Source organism: Bombina bombina, chromosome 9 (assembly GCF_027579735.1).
Source record: "Bombina bombina isolate aBomBom1 chromosome 9, aBomBom1.pri, whole genome shotgun sequence".
Lineage (NCBI taxonomy): Eukaryota > Metazoa > Chordata > Amphibia > Anura > Bombinatoridae > Bombina > Bombina bombina.
The window spans coordinates 180,397,682-180,413,091 of NC_069507.1; the positions used below are offsets into that span (position 1 = coordinate 180,397,682).

Genomic DNA, 15,410 nt, shown 5'->3' on the forward strand with positions numbered 1-15,410 from the left:
AAATTATTAGACGAACACCCCAAAGTCTTAACCAAGCTATCACAGGTTTGAGTAATTTGGTGAAAATCCAAGGAGCAGAGGATAGACCAAAGGGGAGACAGGTGAAATTCCAAAATTGATCCTCCCAGCGGAAAGTTAGAAATTTCCAATGCTCTTGGGCGATTGGCACAGTTAAGTAAGCGTCTGTGAGATCTAGACGAACTAGCCAATCGTTTTCTCGCAAACATTGTCTTAGTAAATGAATGCCTTCCATCTTGAAATGATGGTATGCAACATAAGCATTTAGGGACTTCAGATTTATAACTGGTCTGAACTGATTGTTTTTCTTTTTGACCAGAAATAAGTTGCTTAAATAAATATTGAGAGGTTGAAGTACGGGGAGAAATGCTTTTTTGGAAAAAAGGGAAGAAATTTCGTTTTGGACCAGAATTTTGTCTTTTTGAGAAAAATGAATGGGTTGAGGAAGTTTTATTTGAACAGGCTGGGAAATAAATTCTATGTAAATCCCTGACACTGCTTGAAGGACCCAAGGATCTGAAATGATTTAAATCCAATTTTGGGCAAACAAGGCGATTCTGCCACAAATTCTGTCTTGGGAAGAAAGAATTTGAGAAGGAATTAACAATTTTACCTGGAGCTTGTCTTGCTCTTGCTCTACCCATGAAGTTTCTTTGATTCCAAGGGCGTCCTCTTGCTGGGAAGAAGGATGAGGTTGATGGCTCTTGGAAGTTTGTTGAACTGATATTGATACTGGGCAGGATAATGGGGTTGATGGGACTGGTAATAATGAGACCTGGATAAGTATGGCTGATGGCCGGGAAAGTGGCCTCTGCCTCTCCCGGCCCTGTCAGAGAAACTTTGGTTGGGATAGAAAATCTTCTTAACAGAGGTTTTTACTTTGTTAAGATTTGAAAAAGTATTTAAATACTGGTTTCATTCCTTTAGATAAGAATCACCAAATAACAGACCATTATCGTCAGGAGACATATTATTGGAAGCAAAGTCGGAAATTTTTGGGTCAATTTTGCGCAAGATATTGCGCCGTCTTTCTAGGGTCATGGCCAAATTAGTATTACCTACAAAACATAGTAGTCTTTGGACCCATTCTCTTACAACATAAGGGTCAAGAGGGGAATTTTCCGCCACTCCTTGCTCAGACAATTCAAATAATTTGGTTAAAGGTCCTACAGAGTCAAGTAATTTATCTTGACAGATCTTCCATGATCTGTCAATACCTTTCGTCACTTTGCAACTCGGAGCACCAATGAACTTTAGAATTTTGGGGTCAACCTCAGGGGTAATAGAGGCATTTTTGGGGAGTAAAGGGCGAGGACACTCCGCTCTCATTTTATTGTGGGTCTGCTTCTTTAAGGGTTTTCTAAGTTGATAATCAATAAATTTTGCAACACCAATAGTGGGGCACCATTCAGCGGAGCGAGGGTGATGCAATTCATCAGGATTGAATCTGGGAATACCTAAACAATCAGTAAATTCTATATCCTCCTCAATAAAATCTTTTAATTTTTTGGACATTTTTTATGCTTTTTAACAGCAGGGGAATAATCTGAATCGTCAGAATCAACATAGAAAGAATCTGAATTAACATCAGTATAGTTCTCATCATCAGAGCTGTTAGAATTTGAGGATGATTTTTCAACAGATTCAGGGTTCTCTTAACAGCAGTTTTTGTTCCCTTGCTGTGAGGAATTGTTGCGTCAGACAAAAGCTGACGAGACTTGGAAATTAGTTTTTTACTAGTTTTTTAGCAATGGAAGGATTTTTTCTTTTTAAACATTTTTAGTCTCTTTAATGCCCATTAAAGCTGACATTTTGTTATATAAATTATTCATTGATGAATCAATAATCGTTTGTACATTCTGAGCTGTCAAGGGAGGAGTGCATTCTGGATTCTCAGACATGTTTAAAATATATTTTTTATACAAAATGTTTAAACAAATAACTGATAATAAGTTTCACTAAATATATATAATTAAGAATAAAAACTTCCAATTATTTAAGAATAAATATTCTGACAGAAAGTTTGTTTAATTATATAACAATTAATAATTTGTGCAATAAATAATATGTGAGAAAATTGTTTGAATATTTTAAGCCACAAGATGACAATGTAAGCTAAATAATGGTGGTGTTTGATAAAGAGACTTAGCAACGAGTACTCAGGAATTGGCAACAAAGTTACCGGTCAGGAGGAGTAACGCTGACTGACTGAATTAACAACTGCGTCAGAGCGAGTGGGCGGGAAAATGAAGTCCGGCCCACAAAATGGCGACCGGAAGCATGAGAGCGAGATAGATGGAGGGGCAGAAAAAGACTTAGAGGAAAAAAAGCGGAGTTTTGAAACCGCAATGAAAAAACAGGTAAAAACGAGTAAAAATAGGAGTTGGATGGCAGAAATGGAAACCGGAAGGTGAAACCGGATGAAACGAAGTGAATAAAAAATGAATTAAGTATTAAAAATTGTAAAACGAAAAAAGCCAAAAACGGAGGCAAATTAAAATGCAAAATATAAATATAACAAACATATAACAAAAATATATCAATTAAAAATCACAGTATTCAAGATGAAATATATAGTACAAAATAAAAACTGAAACATTTAATAGAGAGACAAAAATTTTCACTACTTATCTTTAGCTGAGCAGCAAAAGAAAGAGGAGGTTTGGCTGCTTATTGGACAGTTTATGGACACTATTCCTTCTCTGATTGGTCACTTTTTTCTTGGAGTTATAAGTTAGCTCTCTCCTTAGCTACTTATTGTGGTTCTTTAATTTCTATGTTGTTTTAATATCTTATGTTATGTTATTCTTGTACTTTTAAATGCAGCATTGGAGTAGTAAAGAAAGAGAATGCAAAATAGGAGTCTCTGGTCTTGTAATAAAATCCAATATTGATAGCGCTGCCAAATCTGTTGGCGCTCTACAAATACCTGTTAATAATAATAATAGTGCACGCAGAGTTATCAGTAGGTATTTATGTATCTGAAATAAAATGTACAAAAGTGATCATTCTTGCCTAAGTTGTTTTATAAACAATTTCTTCATCATGTTTTAGGTGTGTGACATTAGCCCAAAGAATAATTATGCTGGCAGTGAAGATGATGACCTTATTGGGGATTTTTCTAAAGTAAGTGTAATAAATTAATTAAATAAAATAGAAATGTTGACATTATTATTTCTGCAGATATAAGGTGAAATATCCCACTGGAATCTTACACTGAAGATTTTTTTTCATGACTTTTATCTTGCCTAAATTAGAAGCTGAAATGCAGGTGTTATCCTGTTGTTTTTCCTAGTTGATTTGAGCATACAAGTGCAAAGATACACTGACGTACCTCATTTTATTGCACTTTGAAGATTTTTCCTTTTTTACAAATTGAAGGTTTGTGGCAACCCTGCTTTGAGCAAATCTATTGGTGCAATTTTTCCAACACATGTACACGTACAAACACATAAATGCAGATAGAAGGGCACCAAGAATCATTGAAAAGAATCTCTGAGCTGCCGCTAGCCCAAAAGGACAAGCGACAAAATTGGTAATGCTTATCTAGAAAAGAGAATCTCAGAAAACAATAGTGGTCTGTATGAATTGAAAATAAGTGTCCTGTTGTGGACATGAAGTAACCTTGCTAAACAGAAAGGCAGAATAGTCCCTATAGTCACCATCTTGAAAGTTGGGACTCTTACAAAACGATATAAAAATTTCAGATCCAGAATTGGTCTGAACAAATTTTTTCTTTAGGACAATGAATAAATTTGAATAGAAACCCAAACTCCTTTCCTGCAGATGAACTGGAACCATCACCCCTGAAAATCTGAAACACATTTCAGAAAAACCTGAGCTTTCACAGTGTTTGTTAGAACATGGAAAATAATCTTCCCATAGGAGGTTTTTATTCTGAAACCTTTTCGATACCCCTGAAAAACAATATTCTGAATCCACTGATTTGAACAGAAACTGTCCAAATGTGTTGAAATAAATTAAATCTGCCCCCCCCCCCCAGCAGTAGAACTGGTTAAAAGGTCGCACTTTCATGCAGTCTTAGGGGCTGAAATTAGTTTAATTATAAGGCTTGGAATTATTAAAATTCAGAAAAAAAACTAAAATCAGAGCCAGAGGCCTTAGGGGGATGAAAAAACAATTGGGAGCATAAAAATTACCCTTAGATTTCTTAACTTGGGGCAGAAAAGTCTCCATTTCCCCCAGTAATAGAGGAGATAATAAAATCCATTAGAAAACCTTAAAAAAATTAGTATCCTAAAAAAATAAGATAGAAATCTAAATTTAAACACCATATCAGAGATTTAAGCCATAAAGCATTTCTAGTAAAAATGGCTAAAAACAAAGATTTAATATCAGATAAAATACATAAAATATAGCATCATAAATTAAATGATTAGCATGTTGAAATAAAAGAACAATGCTTAGACAAATCAAGATCTGATAACTAAACTGTCCAACCAAAAAGTTGAAACAGCAGCAACATTATCCATAGAAATGGCAGGTTAAAAAATATGGCCAATATATAAATATGCTTCTCTTAAGATAGGAAACAAACTTTCTTTCTAAAGGATCCTTAAAAGAAGAAATATCTTCCATAGGATAGAAGTACATTCGTCAAGAGAAGAAATAGCCCCACCTTTAGCGACCTTTACCTAAAAACACTAAATTAGCCATAGGTAAAGAATATAGCTTTTTAAACCTAGAAGAAAGATAAAAAGAAGCACTAAGTTTAGATTCCTTACTAAACATATGATAGCATCTGGAATAAGAAAAACTTCAAGAGTTACCTCAGAAGCTTAAAAAAAAAAACAGAATTCAAACATTTGCTATTCTTGTTATCAAGAGGACTAGATTGCTCAATACTCAAAGTAAACAATACCTCCTTAATAAAGAATAAATACATTCAATTGAAAGTTTGATTTATCAAAATCAGTCTCTGAAATAGGATACTCTGAGTCAGAGAAAACCACATCAGCAGAAATACTACAGTATGCTGTCGATCAATACAAACTTCATAGGGTTATGAGAAGTTAGGAGAGATGGTTTACGTTAATTTGAATGCGGAATAGCAGTCATAGCCTTCTCTATGTCTTTTGCAATATAATCCTTTATATCAACAGTAATATCATGTACATTAGACTGTGAAGGTAAAACAGTAGATGTATATGTACTATAGAAACATTATCAGTATGAATAATAAAACATAACAAGTGCCACATATTTGAGCTGAAGAAATAAAATCAGCTAATTAAACAATATACACACTTATCTTTGGTAGAAATTGTGTACAGGCAGCATAGTTTCTACAGTAACATCAGAGGCAGGATCAGTTTGAGACATTTTGCAAAATGTAACAAAAAAATAAGAAGATAACATTTAAACAAAATATCCAATTTCAGGATTGGAAAAAAATGCCTATGCTAAAAATCAAACATCATAGCCCTCTGTAAACAAATGAGAGCAGAGAGCAAAAGAGGGAGAGAGGTAATATAACAATTTGTTTGGCGCAAAAATTGACACAAACAAAAATGACGCAAATGCAGAGAAAAAAACTGTTGGTGCCAAAGTTAACAAGAAATGACATGATTAGCGTCATAAAAAGCGTGACTTTCGCCAAAAAAAGTTGCGTCACCAAAGACACAAGAAGTTGCGTCACAAAAACGCAACCTTTGCGCCAATAATATTCAAACAAAGAATGATGCAATAAATAGAAGAATTTTACGCCATCGTGAGCCTTATTTGCCGGTGAAAATTTGAAAAAAGAATTCCGAAGTTACCACTAATTGAAACCCCAGGTAAGAAAAAAAAAAAAAAAATTACTCCCAAAAACATAATTGAAGCTGTTAGTCTACAAAGGGAAATAAACATAGACCTGACTCATGGAAAATAAATGCAATATATATTAAAACTTTAAAATATAAAGTGCGAAACATAGCTGAGTGTGTCTTAAAAAATAATATACTTACCTGAAGACACCCATCCACATATAGCAGACAGCCAAACAAGTACTGAAACATTTCAGCAGAGGTAATGGTAGAGGAGTATAATGTCGATCTGTAAAGGGAGGTGGCAGATGAATCCCCACAACCAAATTTACAGAGAGTCTTAGAATAGATTTCCCATAGGTGAAAACATAGCATCATCAGGCAATACTCCCTTTACATCCTTCAGACAAACACTGTACTTTGAGAGGAATTGGGCTTCAAAATGCTTAGAAGTGCCTTTCACCAGGGGCGTAACTAATGGTGATACGAAGGTCGCCATTGCGACCGGGCCCAGCTGGTCTCCCAAACAGGGGGGCCCAACAAGGCAGGTGGTTGTATTTTTTTTTATTATTATTTAAAAAAAAAAAAAAAAATTCCCCCCCAAAAAACTTATAATGAACCTGTTCGATTCACTAATATCACTATTTGCAATGACCAGGGGACAGCCAGGCGCAGCACTGCAGCAGCACAATTGTTGTCACCCTCACTTTATTTGATGTCTGGGCGGCGGGCGCTGTCTGCTGCTGGCTGCCTGCCCCGGCCGAAACTTTCCATTTTGGTGCGCATGCACATTTTTGACTGACTGGCTGCAACAATTGTCTCGTGACTGCACGTGCGGTGCAGCAGTCAGTCAGTAGCAGGAGTCAATCGAGTCTGGACTAGTGTGCCATGGAACATCTGGCTGTGGCAGTCTCTGGCTAGTGTAGTAGCGCGGCAACCGCAGGCCCGTAAAAGTGTCACAGCCAGTGACTATGTGGAGAACAGAACGGAGTGGAATCCGAGGTTTTAGGTAAGCTTTAAAGCTGCTCACACAGAGGGAGGGGGGCCGCAGGCCCGGGGGCACGGTGAGCTACTCAGGGTCAGACTGAGGGGGGGCACGGTTACTCACGGTAAGCTCACTCAGCTCAGAGTCACTGTCTGTCAGACTGAAGGGGGCTGGGGGGGCCACGGGGGGCACGGTCACTCACAGTGAGCTCACTCAGCTCAGAGTCACTGTCTGTCAGACTGAAGGGGGCTGGGGGGGCCACGCTGGTCACGGTGATTTGAAGTATATTATTTGTATTAGTAGACAAAGGACTAGTAGACAGGCTTTGTTTTTTTACTTAGCTCCAGTTTGAATTTATAAACATGTAATGGAGATTGCAGTCTACTATATCATGTATTACAGGGACACTTGTAATGACAACGTTCTGCAGTCTTCCAATAGACTAAACTTACCAGCAGTGTCTGAATGCTTTAGTTGGATCCCCTAGTGATCTAAATTCTAGATATAGATACACATACATACATACAGATGGATAAGATAGATATAGATACACATACATACATACAGATGGATAAGATAGATATAGATACACATACATACATACAGATGGATAAGATAGATATAGATATACATACATACATACAGATGGATAAGATAGATATAGATACACATACATACATACAGATGGATAAGATAGATATAGATATACATACATACAGATTGATAAGATAGATATAGATACACATACATACATACAGATGGATAAGATAGATATAGATATACATACATTCATACATACAGATAGATAGATAAGATAGATATAGATACACTTACATACATACAGATAGATAAGATAGATACACATACATACATATGGATAAGTTAGACATAGATACACATATATGCATACATACATACATACAGATAGATAAGATATATATAGATATACATACATTCATACATACAGATAGATAAGATAGATATAGATACACTTACATACATACAGATAGATAAGATAGATACACATACATACATATGGATAAGTTAGACATAGATACACATATATGCATACATACATACATACAGATATATATATATATATATATATATAGATACACATACATATAGATGGATAAGTTAGACATAGATACACATATATGCATACATACATACATACAGATAGATAAGATATATATATATATATATATATATATAGATACACATACATACAGATGGATAAGATAGATACACATACATACAGATGGATAAGATAGACATAGATACACAGATATGCATACATACATACATACAGATAGATAAGATATATATATATATATATAGATATATATATAGATATATATAGATACACATACATACAGATGGATGAGATAGACATAGATACACATATATGCATACATACATACATACAGATAGATAAGATATATATATATATATATATATATATATATATATATATATATAGATACACATACATACAGATGGATAAGATAGACATAGATACACATATATGCATACATACATACATACAGATAGATAAGATATATATATATATATATATATATAGATAGATACACATACATACATATGGATAAGTTAGACATAGATACACATATATGCATACATACATACATACAGATAGATAAGATATATATATAGATACACATACATACAGATGGATAAGATAGACATAGATACACATATATGCATACATACATACATACAGATAGATAAGATATATATATATATATAGATAGATACACATACATACAGATGGATAAGATAGACATAGATACACATATATGCATACATACATACATACATACAGATAGATAAGATATATATATATATATATATATAGATACACATACATACAGATGGATAAGATAGACATAGATACACATATATGCATACATACATACATACAGATAGATAAGATATATATATATATATATATATATATAGATACACATACATACAGATGGATAAGATAGACATAGATACACATATATGCATACATACATACAGATATATATATATATATATATATATATATATATATAGATACACATACATACAGATGGATAAGATAGACATAGATACACTCACACACACAGATGTGTGTGTTTTGTAGCTCAAAATGTCCACTGTTTTGTAGCCCTTAAAAAGTCTGTGAAGTATGTTTATCTTATTTCTTCTGTTATGACCAATTAGGGACACATATACATTTACTCCTAGACTGACTGAGCCAATCACTTTATACGATTTTATATTTTTTTTTAGCAATTCTTCTAAATGTTTTCATAACAGATCACAGACTTTGCGAAAGGTTCAATAAATTGTCACAATTGTTTATGTCAATATTTTGTCAACAGAGCGCAAGATTTGTTTTTAGAATTTTTTCTTTAACAACAGAAAACCTATTAAAGTTTTAGTAGGTAAAATAAAGTTACACTTAAATTGACAAGAAGATATTTCCAAAACATCTAGGGGTCGATCCGATAAAAATCGTCGCCCGCGGGTTTGGTATCCTATATACGGCGTAACCTAGAAGTTACGCGCGTATATTTCTGCCGTCGCCCGTAGTTTTTTGGGCCATAGGCAGGTATACCAAACCCGCGCAGTTTGGTATCCAATATACAGCGTAAGGACTTACGTGGCGAAAATGGAGAAATCTTACTCCATTTTCACCTCGCCACAAAAAGCAGCCGTAAGAAGCCTTACGCTGACTATTGGAGCCCCGTAACTCCCTAAACTGGCTGCTAAAATAAACCTAACACCTAACGCATGCGCAATGTCTATCTCCCTGTCAACCGCAATCTGCTAAAATAAACCTAACACCTAACGCATGCGCAATGTCTATCTCCCTGTCAACCGCGATCTGCTAAAATAAACCTAACACCTAACGCATGCGCAATGTCTATCTCCCTGTCAACCGCAATCCCCCGCCGCAATCCCTATTAAAGTATTTAACCCCTAAACCGTCGCCATCTACATAAACTAACCCCCTACTGTGAGCCCCTAAAACCGCCACCATCTAACTGATCTATCCCCTAATGTGAACCCCTTACACCGCCGCCATCTATATTAAAATTATTAACCCCTAATTTAATCTACCTACCCCGCCGCCAGCTATATTATCTATATTAACCCTAAGTATATTATAGTTAATATAGTTATTACATTATATATATTAACTATATAAACCCTAATTATATTAGGGTTAATATAGTTAATATAGTTACTATAGTATTTATATAAACTATATTAACTCTATCTAACCCTAACACCCCTAACTAAATTCTTATTAAATAAATCTAATTCATATTATAAACTAAAATATTCCTATTTAAATCTAAATACTTACCTATAAAATAAACCCTAAGATAGCTACAATATAATTAATAATTACATCATAGCTATGTTAGGGTTTATATTTATTTTACAGGTAAATTGTTAATTATTTTAACTAGGTATAATAGCTATTAAATAGTTATTAACTATTTAATAGCTACCTAGTTAAAATAATTACCCAATTACCTGTAAAATAAATCCTAACCTAAGTTACAAATACACCTACACTATCAATAAATTAAATAAACTACAAATATCTATCTAAAAATACAATTAAATAAACTAAACTAAATTACAAAAAAAAAAAACACTAAATTACAAAAAATAAAAAAAAGATTACAAGATTTTTAAGCTAATTACACCTATTCTAAGCCCCCTAATAAAATAATAAAGCCCCCCAAAATAAAAAAATTCCCTACCCTATTCTAAATTAAAAAAAGTTCAAAGCTCTTTTACCTTACTAGCCCTTAAAAGGGCCTTTTATGGGGGCATGCCCCAAAGAAAACTGCTCTTTTGCCTGCAAAAAAAAACACAATACCACCCCCCAACATTACAACCCACATACCCCTAATCTAACCCAAACCCCCCTTAAATAAACCTAACACTACCCCCCTGAAGATCTCCCTACCTTGTATTCACCCAGCCGGGCCGAACTCCTCATCCGATCCGGGCGATGTGTTCCACAATCAGCCAATCAGATTCAAGTTCAATCCGATTGGCTGATTGGTTCAGCCAATCGGATTGAACTTGAATCTGATTGGCTGATTCAATCAGCCAATCAGATTTTTCTACCTTAATTCCGATTGGCTGATAGAATCCTATCAGCCAATCGGAATTCGACGGACGCCATCTTGGATGACGTCATTTAAAGGAACCTCATTCGTCGGGAAGTCGTCGTGCCGGAAGGATGCTCCGCGGCGGAGGAGCGAAGAAACAAGATTGAAGATGCCGATTTGCTTGAAGACATCGCCGATGGAAGAAGACTTCACTGCCGCTTGCTGGAACACATCGCCCGGATCGGATGAGGAGTTCGGCCCGGCTGGGTGAATACAAGGTAGGGAGATCTTCAGGGGGGTAGTGTTAGGTTTATTTAAGGGGGGTTTGGGTTAGATTAGGGGTATGTGGGTGGTGGGTTGTAATGTTGGGGGGTGGTATTGTGTTTTTTGTTTTGCAGGCAAAAGAGCAGTTTTCTTTGGGGCATGCCCCCACAAAAGGCCCTTTTAAGGGCTGGTAAGGTAAAAGAGCTTTGAACTTTTTTTTAATTTAGAATAGGGTAGGGAATTTTTTTATTTTGGGGGGCTTTATTATTTTATTAGGGGGCTTAGAATAGGTGTAATTAGCTTAAAAATCTTGTAATCTTTTTTTTATTTTTTGTAATTTAGTGTTTGTTTTTTTTTGTAATTTAGTTTAGTTTATTTAATTGTATTTTTAGATAGATATTTGTAGTTTATTTAATTTATTGATAGTGTAGGTGTATTTGTAACTTAGGTTAGGATTTATTTTACAGGTAATTGGGTAATTATTTTAACTAGGTAGCTATTAAATAGTTAATAACTATTTAATAGCTATTATACCTAGTTAAAATAATTAACAATTTACCTGTAAAATAAATATAAACCCTAACATAGCTATAATGTAATTATTAGTTATATTGTAGCTATCTTAGGGTTTATTTTATAGGTAAGTATTTAGATTTAAATAGGAATATTTTAATTAATAATATTAATATTAGATTTATTTTAATAAGAGTTTAGTTAGGATGTTAGAGTTAGATAGGGTTATTATACTTAATATATATATAATATAATAACGATATTAACTATATTAACCCTAATATAATTAGGGTTAATATAGTTAATTTAGCTGGCGGCGGAGTAGGGGGATTAGATTAGGGGGTAATACATTTATTATAGGTGGCCGCGGTGTAGGGGGATGTAGATTGTAGGCAAAAGAGCAGTTTACTTTGTGACAAAGCCCCGCCAAAAGCCCTTTTAAGGGCTGGCAAAAGAGCTGTTACTTTGGGGCAATGCCACGCAAAAAGCCCTTTTAAGGGCTGGCAAAAGAGCTGTTACTTTGGGGCAATGCCACACAAAAAGCCCTTTTCAGGGCTATTTGTAGGGTTAGACTTAGGTTTAGTGGTAGGGATAGTTTAGTATTTTAGGGGTTAAATAATTTAATATAGATGGCGGCGGGGTAGGGGGATTAGATTAGGGGTTAATAATTTTAAAATAGATAGCGGCGGGGTAGGGACTCACTTTAGGGGGTAGGTAATGTAGATGGCAGCGGTGTTAGGGGCTCACTTTAGGGGGTTATAGATTTAATATAGCTGGAGGCGGTTTAGGGGTTAATAACTTTATTATGTTGCGGCGGGGTTTGGGAGCGGCGGTTTAGGGGTTAATACATATTTTATTGTTAGGCTAGTGAGGGGGGATAGCGGATAGAGGGTTAGACGTGTCGGGCTATGTTAGGGAGGCGTGTTAGACAGTGCAGGTGATTTAGACTTTAGTCAGGTTTTGTAGGCGCCGGCAGTTTCTAACGTGCCGTAAGTCACTGGCGACGCCAGAAATTTGTACTTGCGCAGATTTCTGGACATCGCTGGTTTATCCGACTTACGGCACTTTAGCATCTGACGGCGCCATATATGGGATAGCTCGAGTTGCGAGCTGAAACTGCGGGCGATGCGGGTTCCCTCGCTTGCGCCGCAAACTACGATCTATATCGGATTGCGCCCCTAGAAAGAGTTCAGTAGCAATAATGATCCTGGGATATAAAAGTGCATAAAAATGCTGTGATATGTTAGATCATTTTATTATTGCACTGTAGCTTTCATTTGACTATGTGTTTAACCCTTGCTAAGGGATTAAACACATAGCTAAGGAAAGCTCCAGTGCAGCAATGCACTACTGGGAGGTAGCTCAACACATTTGGTCAGGGGTAAAAAAAAAAAAAAGTTTTTTTCCTTTCTCAATAAACAAACGTTGACCTGCAACTGCCTGCACTGATGATATGTGAGTGTGACATGATGCTTTACTAGTGTCTTTGACTACAGGGGTTAGTGTTTCTGTTTTTCCTTACCCATTGGTGTTTATGTGTGTGTGTGTGTTTGTGTGTGTATGTGTGTATATATGTATGTGACTGTGTGTGTATTTATGCATGTATGTATGTGTGTGTGTATGTTTGTGAAACCAGCAAATTACAGACCTTGTTACTACAGCATGGGGGGGCAGGGGGTAAACAGTGTCACTATACAGTACCACTATATACAGACTTATAAGTGTATTTTAAGGGACGGTGGCAACCCTAGGGGAGGCTGGACCATGTCACTGACTACTGTGGTCAGTTTATAAAGTACTGGGGCGGGTAGGGTCAGGCCAGCCATCTCACCGGCAGATTACAGACTGTGTCACTAACTCACTATATACAGTACTGGTGGGTTAAACAGTGTCACTATATACAGTAATAGGGGGTCAGACCATCTCACAGACTGTGGACACAGGGTACCTCCTTTTGCAGACATGAAATCAAATTCACCTTTTTGGGGGGGGGGGGGTAGGGGGGCCCTTCTTAGATTCTTGCACCTGGGCCCTGTGGTTTCTAGTTACGCCTCTGCCTTTCACAGAAGAAAATAAGCACAACTTGCTTCACCATCCTCCAACAAAGGCAAAGTTTGTAAAACTGAAGTATGAGTGAGGTGGGAAGTTTATTTATAGGCATTTTGAGGTTTGGGAAACTTTGCCCCCTCCTGGTAGGAATGTATATCCCATACGTCACTAGCTCATGGACTCTTGACACTTACATGAAAGAAAGAGATTAAGAACATTTGATCTCAGAATAGCTGATAATTATACACAACACATCATAGAAGTGCAGTCAGGGGCAGAACTACCATTGGTGCCGCAGGGGCAGTCACAACAGGGCCCAAGAGCTGGAGGGGGCCCATAACAGCCAGTCTATACATAGTTGTGTGCAGAATGTTTATAATCCTAATGCTGGGGAGTCTTATTATTGCAGCTTGCAGGTTTATCTGTCTATCTATATATCTACCCTCAAAATCATTATATAGAGCAGAATGTATATTAATACTTTTGCTTTCTACTGAGTTACCTTTGGGGGGGCCCAGAAAAATCTTGCACCAGGGCCCACTGTTGAGTAGGTCCGCTACTGAGTGCAGTTAACATTTATTAGCATGTTCATATCTCTGCACCTTTAGGATGCTCATTCATTCATCATATAAATGTTCAACCAATCTACTATTTTATTAACAGGACTAAAATGCGGACAAAAGTGGGTTTACCATGACAATGATTTTGTTTGGTGGTTAATGTTTTTTTCTGTATTACAGCCTTATTGTTTACCTGTGGAACGTGGAAAATATGAAGACCTTAAATACATTACCTGTAGCACGGTAAGTAATAAATAACCCTTATTCCCTTACTTGAGCAAATATTACCCCACTTCCCTTAAAGGAACATGAAACCAAATTTTTTTCCCCTTATTGATTCAGAGCATACAGTTTTAAACAATTTTCCAACTTACTACTTTTATCAAATTTGCTTCATGTAATTCTTCATGTGCGTTAACCCGACATGAGGTATTTTAAGGTATTTCTTAATATTTTATTTTGTAATATGTACATAATGCGCCTTAAGATAACTAATTCTTTTAGCTGTATTTTCTAGCTCCTATGGCCCCAGTGTGCTCGAAGTTGGACAATTTAATTAAGGGCATATTACCTGTGCTGATATTTTGTATTGTATAATATTCACCTAAAACCCTGTAAGAATTCTTGGTTAATTTTTCTATTACAATGCCAAACAATATGTTCTCTCGGAGACTGTGCAGCACTCTGTTATAGCATATGTGAACATATGTCGTAGAAGACGTTTTAAGGTATAGATATGTCTATAATACACTCTTGCATATGTAATAGGATTCGGTCTAAAGAATCCTTGGCGCTCAATTACACCTCATAACCTGGGGTTACTATATACTTTTACTATAGTTATCTTGTAAACTATTATGTCTCTTAAAGGACCATGCCATATATCATATGTATACCATTCCTGCTTATGTTTTATTGTATGACTCTGCAATTATCCTCCACCTTGTTATAGCAGATACATCTTCCTGTCGAGGTCTTTGTATAATACTAGGGTGTTCCAATATTCTTTATATGTATATATGGGCAGCCATTATGACAGTGATTTCATTTTCTATAGTCATGAGATGTTTGTATTGCTATTCAGATGTATACTTTTATGCAAATT

At 35.8% G+C, this 15,410-nt stretch overlaps 1 protein-coding gene across 1 annotated transcript in view; it reads left to right on the forward strand.

The window, feature by feature from the left end:
• The first annotated feature begins 2,264 nt into the window (after positions 1 to 2,264).
• Positions 2,265 to 15,410, forward strand: part of LOC128640484 (M-phase inducer phosphatase 1-B-like) — a 61,640-nt gene continuing 48,494 nt past the window's right edge. The window contains exons 1-3 of the mRNA XM_053692962.1: positions 2,265 to 2,378; positions 3,073 to 3,144; positions 14,486 to 14,548. Coding sequence (XP_053548937.1) covers positions 2,265 to 2,378; positions 3,073 to 3,144; positions 14,486 to 14,548 — 249 coding nt within the window. The remainder of the gene's footprint in view (positions 2,379 to 3,072; positions 3,145 to 14,485; positions 14,549 to 15,410) is intronic.